This window comes from Trematomus bernacchii, unplaced genomic scaffold (genome assembly GCF_902827165.1).
Source record: "Trematomus bernacchii unplaced genomic scaffold, fTreBer1.1, whole genome shotgun sequence".
Classification (NCBI taxonomy): domain Eukaryota; kingdom Metazoa; phylum Chordata; class Actinopteri; order Perciformes; family Nototheniidae; genus Trematomus; species Trematomus bernacchii.
In genome coordinates, this window is record NW_022987654.1 from 1945698 (window position 1) to 1960196 (window position 14499).

Consider the following 14499-nt stretch of genomic DNA (forward strand, 5'->3'; position numbering starts at 1 on the left):
TAATGCGTGCTTATCTTTTCTTTTAACATTAAAGTAACCCCCCCCCAACCCCCCTGGAATTATGTGAGTTTATATCCATACCTGGCTGAGAGAGTGTGAGGGCTCGATCAAGCTGTCCCGTGAGGAGGTGGTGGATTCAGTGTCGTAAACTGAGTCTGGGCTGGCAGTGCTCTGTCTCCTGCGGAAGCTGTCCTCACACATGGAGCCAGGTTCTGAATCACAGACGGACCCGGGGCCCGAACCAGATCCTGATCCGATCTCCTCCAGGTCCATGTCCTCTGATAGGATCTGTGTTAGGCGAGGCTTCTCAATGGTCGTCAGCTGATGTAGGGTAAAGGTTTTATAGTGTTAACAAGTATTAATGTTTCCATTGTTCTCGTTAACATGCATTTGTATGAACAACTGATAATAACAAATGATTTCTGTGTTTAGTCAAATAAAAAAAAGTCATTGTTTATTTGTATGCAACATGCCTGCCTCCCCTCACCTTGCTCAGGTGTGCGTTCTGTTTGAGCCCGCTCTTGTGGTATTGCTGAGTCAGCGAGTGCTGGATGTGTGAGTGACGGCTGGCATGCAGCGTGAGGGGTGAGTGGCTGTAGGGCGAGGGCTCTGAGTGTGTTCGCTTCAGGGGTTTGTGGAAGGGAACTGCACCCTCCCTCCTGGTGGGGGAGGACAGGTGAGGCTGCTGCTGCAGCTGCAGAGCAATGGAGCTCAGACCATGAACTGCAGGGAGGAGAAGAGAGAGCAGCAGGTTATCAGATGGAAAACAAAGAGGCTGGCTGATGGAACAAGAGGAGGGTTGGAGGTTTGAATACATTTTTTCAGTTTCTTTGTGAAACTGCATTTCTGTCAAGCGCCAAGTAGAGGGCGCCCTTGTTCTATTTATTTTAAAAGTATTAAGGCAAAATAAATCTAGACCCTTTAGATCAATATTGCTAAACTTTGTAATTTAATGTGCATCCACATTTTTCACAGCACATAATTTGACTTATTCAGCAGGAGGGGCTCAGGGGTAACACCACGACCCTGCACATGCAGACCTTAAAGGCATGCAGGAGCTAGTTATGACTGTATGAGTTACACATGTGTTACAAATGTTTGCTGTCAAAAAGGAAAATTATTAGTATTTTTTTATGGTTATTACCTACAGCCGTTGGGCACAAGATGAAATCTGAAGAAGGAGGGCTAAAAATTGTCCAATACTAAAATGAACAAACAAGGTGAAAACCTTCCTGCATGAATAACATTACTTCCTGACTACAGACAGTATAGAAAAACGTACACGTCCTAACAGAGTCCCTTGATCTTTTATGGTGAAGTTGTACCACACCAGTTCCTGTGTACCTGTACTACGTTTGACGGCAGGAAACAGATCTGAGTTGAGTATTGGAAGTTGGTTAATGTCTTAGTAAACCATCCTTTCTTTGAAATGCCTTGTATATCCTTTACATTGATCAAATATTCCTTATATTTCTTTTGTAATAAATTATTCACAATTCACCCCGCTTTGAAAGCCCCCTCTGTCTTCTTTGAAGGGTGCTTCAATATTGTCTGTGCTACTCTGGCCAGAATTCTGTGTTCATCCGTAAAATACTTGCATGTAAAGCATTGTGTATAATGTCACCCAAAGGATGCACTGGACATGTAAACCATCAACAGCAAGGTCCAGGGATTTGATATAGATCTCTTTGATCGACTGTGGCTTGGATTGAACTTATTTGTATATCGCTTTGGACTGCCAGATCATTATTATGGTTATTCAAGATGCTTTGCATGAACTTGTTTGTAGTTGTACTGGATGATCGTGCTTGCATTAATAAGGTCAAGTACGGTGTGTATGCTTGTGGATTTGTAGAATAATTAAGACTATGTAAAGCAAGGGTGTCAAACTCAATTTCATCGCGGGCCACATTAGCATTATGGTTGCACTCAAAGGGCCGGTTGTAACTTTAATACTATGAAAAAATATACATATATAAATATATATAATAAAATGTATTATATTACATTATTGCCTCTGCATTGGATTACAATCGGATAGGGTAATAACTTTATAATTAACTACGTCTGAAAGCAGAAGTCCAGGGCAAATAATTGCAAGTCTCTTCAGTGCGCATGTCACAAAATGAGATGCATTGTGGGACATGTAGTTTATGGGCAACGTGCTTCTATAAAGCGGCATCTAACCATATAATAAACGGATTATATTCTTTGCAAGCTCTTGCGGGCCACATAAAATGAGGTTGCGGGCCGGATTTGGCCCACGGGCCTTGAGTTTGACACCCCTGATAAAGCATTTACATTTTGCTCTGTTTACATGCGCAGGGAAATGATAGCTAAATCAGAAATACATCGTGTTTACGAGTTTTGAAATTGATGTTGTTTTTTTTACTGCAGAAATGTCTGATATTCCGTCGTAGGACCTTTTGCTATTTGACTTGAACCCTTTTTGCTTTGCATCACATTTACAGCTTCACAACTCACACGAGACAAGTTGTGTGTGCACCAGGCCCGTGTGCGGTTCCAGTATGAGCACAGGCTGCAGGTGCTGACCCAGGCCTGGATTGCTTCCTTCCAGAGGCAGGTAGACCTGATGCAGAGCCGATAGTGCATACGGCCGGTTGGCTCGCTTATCAGCCTTGAAGAGAGGGGAGGAGAGGAGACATGATGGTAAGAAACACAGGACAGATCACAAGGAGAAAGGAAAGCCCTTTTCATGGTTGCAGCTTAGAAAATGTGCATAAGTCTTAATGGTCACGTTAACATTTTCATCAAGTGAGTAAAGTACCACATGACTGATTCACTAGATATGAAAGCACCACAGAGATAGAGAGGGAAGTGAAAGCCTGAATACACCACATGTTTCTAAAAGTGTTCTAGTGAGCAGGCACTTTTTTAGACATTCAGTCTTACACATATATGGCATGAATGTGTGTTGCTGTGATATGTACATATTTGTTGTTGTGAAATGGAAGCCGTTTATATATTGATTCTTGAAGGTATCGTTGCTCACCTGCGCAGGAAGTCCAGCAGTGATGTTGGGCATGACAGTGGAGTTGGAGGGCAGAGTGAAATGGGCCAGCAACCTCTGCGCCTGAATAAGATAAATATTCATTATACAGGATCAAAAAACATAAAAACACATATTTGCATAACAACGTTTAATTTGTCCTCTCTTTTTGATGTCATATATTAACTTCCACAATTCTGACTGTATTAAAAAATAAATCCAAACAAGACTTAACACCCACGCTACTGTAGGCCATCTGGCCTTCTCATATCTCCCTGTTTAAAGCATTGGACACCATTACTGCCCTGAATTAAACACCCCAATTCATATTCAACTGCTGGTCGTTGTCCTTTAAAGAGCAGGGGTGAAATCCCATTGTTTTTTAGAGTTACTGAATTGATCTGGTTGAGATCTACATGTCTCTTGTATAATACAGTGGAATTTGATTTTGTTTTAAATAATACTAAGTTGACGCCCATCGATCCTGATTTTGCATTTTGTAGTTATCCCACTATTTATTCATTACCAATTTTCTCTTTCGAAAAAAATGGGCTACGCATAGGTCTGTCATCTTTAATTTCCTATCATTCTGTTGTCGTCTTTCTTTGAGAAAGGAAACCAATTAAACAATTTGGAGCCTCTCCTCAACCGGACCGGTTCTCAATTACCTTCGCTAATTGTGTTCAAGTATTCTTGAGCAGAACGCTGATCCCTAATCACTCCTTATATGTAAATACGGTTAAGAAAGTCTGCTATTAATAAATATCAAACAAGGCTCACCTCATGAGCCAGCGGGAGGTGCCCGTTATCTGAATGGAGGCTGTCGTTGGGTGAGCTGCACCCTGATGCTGGGTTGCTGCTACTGCTGGTGGAGGAGTCTGCGTGACAGAAATCAAACACGCCCATCAACTCATGATAGCTAATAGTGAGAACAGATGTGTTCATACAGTTGAATCAAACTGTGTCAGAAACAGTTCGTATTGAAATCACATGTGACAAAATAACAGAAATAGAAATGGCATATCAAATCAGCATACACTTGAATCATGAGTGTTCCAGATAAAGATGAAGGTACTGTACCCAGATTTTCCGTCCTGTGCTTGACGGCGGGGGGGGCACTGATCTTGCGCTGCAGCGGGTTTGGCCTTGAACTGAGGAGCTTCTTCAACTTCCATTTCAAACTGGGCTCAGAGACTGCACACACACACACATATACACAAATCAATATGTGAGGAAGCACACACTGACGGATATTCTTATCTCTAAAGTCATTACATGAAAAGGAAGCTCACAGAAATTAATGACAAACTGACTGATGCCAAACTGTTCATTCTCAACATGCTTTCACTAAGTAATTCACATACTATAAGGACCCACTCAATATCCATAACAAAACTAATAAGTCAAAGGAATCTGTAGCACAGCTGAACCAAGCAAATACCTCAGCCCTGGTCAATAGTTAAAAAAAAGGCTCATGTTTACATTGGTCAGGCTCCAGTAAGCTCAAACAAAACAATCAATCAGTGGCCATCTCAGAGCAGATAAAAGGCAGCTTTGTGTTGTCACCGTGCCAAAAAAAGCACTGGAAGGTGTGAGTGTGTGTGGTGTGTGTGTGTGTGTGTGTGTGGTGTGTGTGTGTGTGTGTGTGTGTGTGTGTGTGTGTGTGTGTGTGTGTGTGTGTGTGTGTGTGTGTGTGTGTGTGTGTGTGTGTGTGTGTGTGGGCAGGGGCGTAGCACAAAACTCCGGGCCCTATCCAGCATTAGCTGACACTCTTCTTCTTCTTTGAATTATCTGCTTTTAGAGCAGGCCCCTCAGGGCACCTAAGAGTTCTAAGGCCAACGTAAACAACAAATGTGTGTGTACTCGCAGCGATGTACAGTAAGACGAAACCACTCCCCCTCTCATTCACAGGGTGAGGGAGACCGGTTCTGGACTCTCACGCGGTTCATTTTACAAATACCTTCTTTAGAGTTATGTAACTGCGTTGGTCTTTTTGTCTCGTTGTCATTTTGATGACTGTTCGTTCTCTCTCTAGCCCTGCAGGCCTGGTGCTTAATGAGTTTCCTGCGTCTCACTGGAAAGGGCACTTTTTCTTATGTGCAGAATATGTAACATAATGCCAGTTTGCTGACAACACTGAGAAGCATCGCGCTGAGCAATGTTTCTCCACAGAGCTATGCAGTCAGATGACTTTGAATCTTACTCAAATTACACAGTTCACACTTGAAATGGAAAATCACCAGTGACCTTCAGGGCTTTAACCTCAGGGCGGGAACCCTCATCACAGACACAAATAGGCAGAGGTGTCTCACCTGTCCTGCGCAGGGCGAGGTCTTTGCGCTGGTCACACAGTGTAGGCTGAGACTTTGGGGACATGTCAGAAACCGGGAGCCTAGGTAACCAAAACAATATTGCAAAAACAACTTCACTCATGAACACCTGAAAATGCATCGTTACAAAGCTTAACAAAGGGCTGTTTTTGAGAAGTTCATGTAACGTTTCTGAGAGATGAAAGGTTCTCACAGGACAGCAACAAAGCATCAAGCATGTGATGAACTTATAGAATTTGATGCATTGTTGTATATTATACTACTCTGCAGTTTATTAGGGAGTTGAAATGAGCACAACCTAAAACATACGCAACATAAAGCAGTAATATAAATCCAAAAACATCATATACTTTAGTAAAACACTAACAGGGAACATTTTACTGCACAACTGAGCATTCTAACTTTACATTTTTATGACCACTATTTTACCTAACTAAGGTTTTAATGCAGACTTTTATTGTGGTGGAGTATTTCATCAGTGTGGTTTAATAAATCTTTTTTGTATTTTCTGTTTTATTGTTATTGTATTACTTTCATCAAGAGAATAGGCCGTTCTTACACAGGGTATATGCAGGAATCCTGAAGTCAAATGTAAGACCTTTTAAGACCTTTTTTAAGACCCTTTCCATACATTTTAAGACCTCGTCGCCACTTCGAGTTTTAACCGGTTACATTGGCGACACACTTTACCTCACATTGACTATATACAGTATTGATTGTCCTTCCTCCTGATCTTCCAACCATTTGGACGCAAACTTGCATTTCCCCATAACGAGGTTGTTTAACAACCGGCGTAAACGGACCTTCGCGCGCTATCAAGCAGTGAGCGTGCGATGTCCTGTTCAGATGACGTCAAATCCAACGGGATGCCATAAATAAACTACACAGAATCACACTACACACCTACGCAATGATTACTTTCAGGCAGACTGTAGAATACAACCTCTGTGGACAATTTATATACTTATTGAAAACAAGCTACAAAATGTAATACCTTGGAAAATGCCGTTTAATACTTTGTAATACTTTTTAATAGCCTTAATTTTCGCTAAATTGATTTATCAACTTTCAATAATTTTTAAGACCCCGCGGACACCCTGTTACAACATGCCTTAGTTTTTGCTAAATGTGTGATGTGTTTGCAGTTGCACAGTCTAAGTTTAAAGTTAAGCATCATTGATGTGTTTGTCCGTTTGTCTCTCTCACCTGTATCCTGGGGAAGGACTGCTGCGGGTGGGGGTGAGCCTGTCATGGGTGGGATGGTTCTTCATAATGATGTGTTCCCGAAGTTTCTGTTTTACCAGAGGACTGGCCACAGCACCTATTCACAACAAAGTCACTTCATCAGGAAAAAGACAATGCAGCTGATAATGTAGAACAATGTTTTTTCATGGAGCAAAGGCACTATAAATATTATTTTGTATCAAAACCAAGTCAGTAGACTTCTAAAGCAGGATCCAGGATATTTGTCACTTTCCTTCAAGCTCGCTTCATTTCCTCTACATGGTTGAAACTAAAAACAGCACAAAGTGTTTCCTGAAAGAGATGTGTTTGTTTGACTTTTGGTTTCATATGAGTACAGATTTCCTTGGAATCTGAGAATACATCGCAGCGCTGTTGGAAATCCCCTTCTTTTTCACTGAAACATACAGTGTGTGCTATGACTCAGATGAAGAGCACTCCAACAGCCAACTGGTCTTACAGAGAACCTGTGAAAGCCCATTACAGTTGTAAAAAATACATTACATGTCATACTCACTGTGTTCATTTTTACTCTTTTGTATCAGCTGTTGTAGCTCTTCTCTTTTCTCCAACTCCATGTTATACTGAAAAGAACAAATGAAGAGATGTGAACCCTGACCAATACAGTCTTTTTAGACTCTGCATGTGAGATATGCACAAAAAGAGACAAACATTGCTACAGCCACAAACACACTGTGCCTCAGATTTGGATATAAATTCATGTTAAAATATAGAAATGTAGCACTAGGTGAAAATCATCATCACTCAGAATCTAATGCTGAGAAGATGGTCTGTTTACAGTAACCTGACCTGCTTCTTAATCATTTCTGCTGAGAAATCATCAGCCTGTGTAAAGACTGGAAAATTAAGTTTAAAGAAAGGTGAAGGAAAATAACCCTAATTTGTAGGTTTAGCCGATGTATTCACACTGCTACTGGGAATGGTCTGCGCAGCTCAAGCTTTCCGCTGTAACTGTCCAACGACACTGGCTCAGGACTTACCTGCAAGTGCTGCTGGGAAAACTGGGAGCAGTGCTGAGAGGTGAGGGGTCCCAGGAAAAAGGGAGGGTGGGGGGCCAGCATGGCCGAATCTAAGACTGGATGTAACAGCCTCTGGGTCACACTGAGGTCCATGGGCTGCTCCCCATGTAGGGGAAATGAAACCTGGTTGCTGATGATCACAGCCACTACAGAAGGAGAGAAAGAAAGACAAATTAGATATTCATTTTACTGAAGGGCAATACTTTCTATGCTTATGGATGCCAATGTGGGGTTAGGATGATCTGTCTCTGGAGCATCTGTTACTTTCCTTATATGTGACTTTTTTCGGTACCACTTTACAATAAGACTACCCTTATAAAGGATTGATAAAGGGTTTATAATTAGGTTATGAATTAGGTTGTAAACACTTTATTAATCATTAAGAACCATTTATAAACCAGTTCTAACATAGTTTTCATACATCAACACAGGCTCACTATTTGGCAAGATGACTAAGCCTTATATTGGCTACTTAGCGAGAATCTACTCAGTGAGCAACAGATACCAAGGATGCTGGCTGATGAAGAAGACGAAGTAAGCTAAGTAGCCAATATAAGACTTAGCAGTACAGATGAATGTGGGCTCACTATTTGGCAAGCAACCGGTCACAGGTGCCCTGTTTATTTCATGTCTTATAAAAGCTTATTAATGATTTATAAAGTGTTCACAACCTAATTAATAAATGAATGACAAACTATTCGTAAACCCTTTATAAGGGTAATCGTATTGTAAAGTGGCCCCTTTTTTTCAATGCCCTTCATGCTGGTTAAAAGATATATCATCATTATAGAGTAGGAAAAGTAGTATAAATATCTTGGATGTGATAACACAAGAGGAAGCATGTTTTTAACAGATATTCACACAAATAAATCCAAGAACAATGTGAGTGCCATTCACAGTTTGTTCTCTACATAAACACCATCAAGAGTGCACTCGGTTTATTTGGCACAAGTGTATGCCCAGATGTGTACTTGAACTCTGCACATTCACCAGTCATATTTCATTTCATTCAAGTCTTCCTGCCTCAAGTGAACTGGCCATTGTCCAGCGCTGCATTCAGAAAAGCCGAAGAGAAGGGTGTTTGTGTGTGTTGGGGTTGGAGGGGCACAAAAGAGAGAAACAGAGAAGAAAGAAAGAATGAAGGAAACAGGGTGGGGAGTTGGGTCTGAACATTGTGTGGTCAAGGCATTTGGGTCAGGTATATAAATCTGTCATCTCCTTCCATGTTTCACTAAAATGAAAGAAATAAAAAGCTAAGTTTAGCCCGAGTGAGACAATTGAACCGAGCTTCGGTGCCCTAACGAAAGACAGATGTCTTTTTATAGGTGCAGGGGAGTGCAAAAAAGGTTTTGATCTATTTATGCAATCCAAAGCCCACAGAGCATGCATGGCACAGTATGGGCCGGTTGGTATGACCTACATAATAACACCAGCCTTACATTTTATGATGCACCAAAACATCAAGACAAAAGCAAATGCAAGCTCACAGATAACTTGATACTTTTTTCACATGTCAACGCGGCTGACACCCGAAACCAATAAACATGATGAGTAATGTTATGGTACCAATACAAAAGCTGAGACACATACAGTATGGAAGGAGACACCTAGCTCCCTCTGGGGTTGTGGGACAGTGGGAGGGGGGGAAAGATATGGAAATGTACTAAGCCTGTACGCCTGAATGACTACAACCCCAACTATTACTCAACAGTAGTATTAGCTGTAACTGGACACTACTTTACTGGCACACCCTGCTTACTTACAGTAATGCTACAGAGAAACAATGAAACCAGTCACTTTCTCATCGCAGTATCTGAGAAAAACATACTTGTATTACAGTTATTCATTTGTTCAGGGGAGTTGTTAACAAATAGAAGATTACAATATCAAACCAACTACTCAGATAAGCCAAAAATGATATAATAACAAAGATAAGTTGAGTAGGATGTGTTTCCAGAGTTGCCACATAATGTTAAGGCTTGGTCTCCAACATTTGCTGCTAGAATTAAGATCTTGCATTAAAAAAAACACTTCCATGAGAGCCAACATAATCAGATTTCAGCAGTTCGGATCTAAAAAGCATCTCAAAACAAACCTGCTGTTACGTGCAAGTCCAACTTAACTTCCATCCTGCAGGAGCCATGCAGTCAGTCCTATCAGACTCAGGCAGCGTAATTTGGCCCTTATTCCCAACAGCAAGACTGACTCAGAGTGAGAAGTATTCATGTCTGTGAAGGCGTTTTATGTTGTCACGATTCCTCTTAAGAAGAAAACACTCCCACGCTCTTAATAGTGCAGGTCAAGTGAGACTTACACGCAGAAGAACATGACAAAACAGGCGAGAGTTAATAAGGCCCGGACTATTTACAGCACGAGATAATATCACACAGTTTATGCCAAGTGGATTCAGTTCTGTTGTCCCGCCTGATACCCAAATCCAGGGTTCATAATAACAACAGTATCCATTACAGGCATGTGTTCTCATGTAGTTTTTGTCATGTTTGTAACAGAGAAAAACAGAAATAAGGTTTGTGATAAAACTTTGATGCATGTTTTCTTGTGCAGCTCATACTAAAAACGGGACATCCCAGGGAGATGAGTCTGTTCTTTACGTCACTGGAATCTTACCTTGCAACTCAAGGAAGCCATTACCTTTCAGACATAACTTAACTTCTAAAATATTTGAACCTGTCTAACACCTGTCTCATGTCCGTGCAAACTCATGCCAGTGTTGAAGTTGACAGGGCTCTATTTTAGGCTTTGAATGCCTTTTGTATGTCATTTTTGAAACGTTCAACAGGAAATACCTGTTGCAGCAGAAACATGTGTACAGGTATTAACTAGAAGCATGCCAGCGTGTTTTCAAAGGAAATCAGACAATCACTGCAGCAGCGGGACTGTGGTGTTAGTGGGGAGTGGGGACTCAAATAATCTGCACAAACTCTCACATACACACACACACACACACACACACACACACAACACACACAGCACACACACACACACACACCACACACACACCACACAACACACACACACACACACACACACACACACACACCACACACACACACACACACACACACACACACACACACACACACACACACCTGAATACCAACAAGTCAGCTCCCCTGAGAGAAAGGAAATGATCAGGAAGTCAGTGTTTCTTCTCATCTAAACAGAAAAACACCTGCGGTATATTTCTACCTTGAACATACAGCTAAGACCAGGCTGCAGCAAACACATAGCTGACTTTTTCTCACTTAAAACAATGTGATACTAAACATCCTCCCTGAGACACACGTCTACACTGACTGATTCAACCCTACATCACGGTATCTCACACGCCCGTACAGCTCTTCTCAAGCTATTTGAAGGTACCTCAACCAGGGATATCCCGACTCATGAAGATTATCACTTCAGCTACATTTTGATTATGAATGGAATCGTATTTATAACTTTCAACACAAGGCAATTCAAAGTGCTTTACAAAAATGAAAGACATTAAAGGTCCCATGTCATGGCCATTTCTACTGATCATAATTCCATTGTTGAGGTCTACTAGAATAGATTTAAATTGTGCAATTTTCCAAAATCACATTGGCTTCTCATACAGCATCTCTGTATAGTATGTGTATTCACCAGGTATTCACTCTCTGTCCTAAACGGCTTGTTGGAGCTCCTGCCCCCCCCCCCTCCCTGTGAGCCCAGTGTGCTCTGATTGGTCGGGACGTTGCGAGGCTCGTTGCTGCTCGCCGCTGCTGCGAGGAGCGGACAAGTTTCCGGGTCGGTGATACAGCGAGAACAAGCGAAACTCATCCTGAGCACACACAAACACTCACAGCCGAAGTAAAAACAATAAGTGTGGCTTGATATTGAGTAAGAAAAAGGTTTATAACGCTGTGAGAATGGGTCTGCGGAGAGAATTTCTCCGCGATCCCAACTCGTCTATTACCAGCGTTCAGGAAGCTCTATGCAAGTCAATGGGGACTCCCTGTTAGTTAGCCAAGGGATCCTGGTGTGTGAGGTGCTCCGCGGATTGGTCCATTTGGGACAAGGGGGCGGGTAATAACCGGAAAAGCATGACATGGGCCCTTTAAGAAAATGGCATTTAAAAACAGTCATTAAAAAGCAAAGATAATAAAATAAACATTAAAAGAAAAAATACATGGATAAAAGTTACAGTGCAGTTTAAGATATGAATAGTTCAATTAAAAGCAGTGGCAAAAAGAAAAGTCTTCAGCCTGGATTTAAGAGTTGCAGTGGACCGGCAGGATTCTGGGAGTTTGTTCCAGATATTTGGAGCATAATAACTGAATGCTGCTTCTCCATGTTTAGTTCTGACTCTGGGGACAGAAAGCAGACCCGTCTCAGAAGACCTGAGAGTTCTGGATGGTTCATAATGAAGCAGGAGAGCAGAAATGTATTTTGGGCCTAAACCATTCAATGATTTATAAACCAGCAGTAATATTTTGAAATCAATTCTTTGACACACAGGAAGCCAGTGTAAAGACTTCAGAACTGGTGTGATGTGTAAAAGAAATATAGCTCACAGAATTTCCTTACACCCAAAGCAATATTTTTGGATGATTTATGTGGCTTGTGCGACACCAGAAGACCAAAAACATGAAAACTCCATACAGGCTATGATGGAACCCCATAATAGTACCCCGTAAAATAGAGAATATATTCAAATTCAAGCATATTCTTAACCTTGAAAACATAATAGTTACAAATCAAGCATTTTGGAAAACATATCTAGACTTTGTACGAGCCCTTCTTGTATTTGCAAAATGTTTTATATCTTTCTAAAGTTTAAAAATAAAGGCAAGTCTTTGTTACAAATGTGTTTGGCAGACTTTTGTACTGACTGTGAAGCTGTGACTTCAGGAAGACATGCAGCATGACTCGTTAAATGTCCAGGCACAAAACCAGAAGTCGCCTCATGATGCATTCAAAGAACAGTCGAAGTTAATTTCACCCTGACCCTGAATGTTTTAATAATCTGCTGACTACTTCCTATCATGGAACTAAGACTACAACCCAAAGGGACATTTAAAGCTCACAATTAACTAAATAGAAGTTCACTGATTCAGATGTTTCAGCCAATATTGATTTCCATGGTCTGCTATTCATCAATTGTGGTCTAAAAATGCAAGCTTCATATTTTTAAACTGATAAGAAAAGCTATTTATATGATAGAATCTGTAACGTTTTAAAAATAAGGAGAACTCCATCTAGATAACATCTGCGTTCGTGCTTCTGTCTCTCTCATTTGTGGTGCTAAAAATAGGCAGGAGACAAACTTCTGGTTTCTGTAATAGCATATTCGTTTCACAACCATCATCCTCTTTCTGTGGGCCTCTGCAGCAACACACTGAAGCAGTGACACACACACATGCTTGCACAAACGCACGCACACATACACACAGAAACAGTGACTTCCTGTTTCTAAAGTTAGTCTGCACCATAACATCCTCTCAGTTCATTTAGGCAAGCAGAAGCTGCTATTTTGGTTGAATGGCTTCATTTCTGCAGCTTGAGAGTTACGGCAGTATTTATATCCACACTGTGGCCCTGAAATGTGCTTTGTTTATTGTTGCCGTGAACTCCACAGCGGTAATTGGATAGAGCTACGGCTGGAAGTAACATATCAGGTTAAATGCTAGCTTCTATTTGTATAACACTGGCAGCAGGCCTGAGATTTATGCCTGGGTAAATAGGCAAAAACGCAGTAAAAGTTAAACGACGGAATATGTCATGTGTTAAAAATATAAACAAATAATGTTAGTATTGTTTTTAATAAGATATCACATGAGTGTAAGAACTTGTCAGGCTGACACTGCACTCTGTATTAACAAACCTCCTAACTCAAACACACAATAGCAACTCTATGACAGTTTCTCCCCCATGCTGGCCACCTTCACCCCTCCACCTATCTCTCAGTCTTTCCTGCGTCCCCCACCGTCCTTACGTTGAGAGGAATCCACAGCTGTTGGGGACATTCTGTCCCTCTGCTTCCGAGCAGCTGGAGTATCAATCTCTGTGTGTGTGTGTGCATCCGTATGAGTGTGAGCTAGTATGTGTGTCCATCCCATACGCGCCAAGGTATTAATAGTGTGCAGTTGTTTCTTTTGAGTGTACACAGCAGGTCTTTGTGTTTGCATAAGTAGGATCTGCCTGTGCGACAGTTGAGGCTGCGTGTTCACGCGCATCGGTGCTGGCGTGTGTTGGTGCCAATTTATTAATAGTGACTGTCCATTTGTTTCTTTTGAAAGAACACTGTGGTTCATTGTGCAAGTTTCAGTATATGTTACCATGCCGGTTTATTTTTAGCGTCACCTGTCAGTTAACACTTGTGTTATTGTGTGTCATCACGCACCTGGGTTTTACGACATTGAGATGCGTTGCTGTTTCTCAATATATATATAGCATCACACCACTTGTTTTGTGTGGGTGTGTGCCTATAAGTGTATTAATAGCATTCCCAATTGCCCACACATGCTCTGTATTTGCATGGCGTGTGAGTCTGTCAATTATTGAGCCTCATATCAGAGTTACTGGAAATGAGTAATGGTGATACTGGCTTATTCTTGTATTGGCATATTGTTAGCAGATATGTGTACAGAAATTGGTCATACATCACATTTGTCTTTATTATATGCATTTGTTTTATTATGTCTGACTCACCATCTGAGTTGTATATACAATTTAAGTTGTAAAAAATCATGTTATTTTTAGACAACATTAATTACTCTAAAATGTACTGTTATGTCAATTTATTACATTTTTTGTAAATGAATGATTAATGTTTTGATATTATTTGGCTATAAAAAGAAAACACATGTCAGCCACAGTTTCCCAGAGTCCATGG

At 41.1% G+C, this 14499-nt stretch overlaps 1 protein-coding gene across 4 annotated transcripts in view; it reads right to left on the reverse strand.

Moving 5' to 3' along the window:
- LOC117486498 (histone deacetylase 7-like) overlaps nt 1–14499 on the reverse strand; it is a 42248-nt gene that overhangs the window by 16643 nt on the left and 11106 nt on the right. For 3 of the 4 annotated variants that reach the window (XM_034134965.1, XM_034134967.1, XM_034134966.1), the window contains 10 exons: nt 7584–7768; nt 7100–7166; nt 6547–6661; nt 5323–5402; nt 4091–4204; nt 3791–3888; nt 3014–3094; nt 2485–2638; nt 488–723; nt 82–321 (listed from right to left, as the gene is read on the reverse strand). In XM_034134965.1, the coding sequence (XP_033990856.1) occupies nt 82–321; nt 488–723; nt 2485–2638; nt 3014–3094; nt 3791–3888; nt 4091–4204; nt 5323–5402; nt 6547–6661; nt 7100–7166; nt 7584–7768 (1370 nt within the window). Of the gene's footprint in view, nt 1–81; nt 322–487; nt 724–2484; nt 2639–3013; nt 3095–3790; nt 3889–4090; nt 4205–5322; nt 5403–6546; nt 6662–7099; nt 7167–7583; nt 7769–9717; nt 9821–14499 lie in introns of those variants that run through there. The other variant, XM_034134964.1, reaches the window with a different exon arrangement.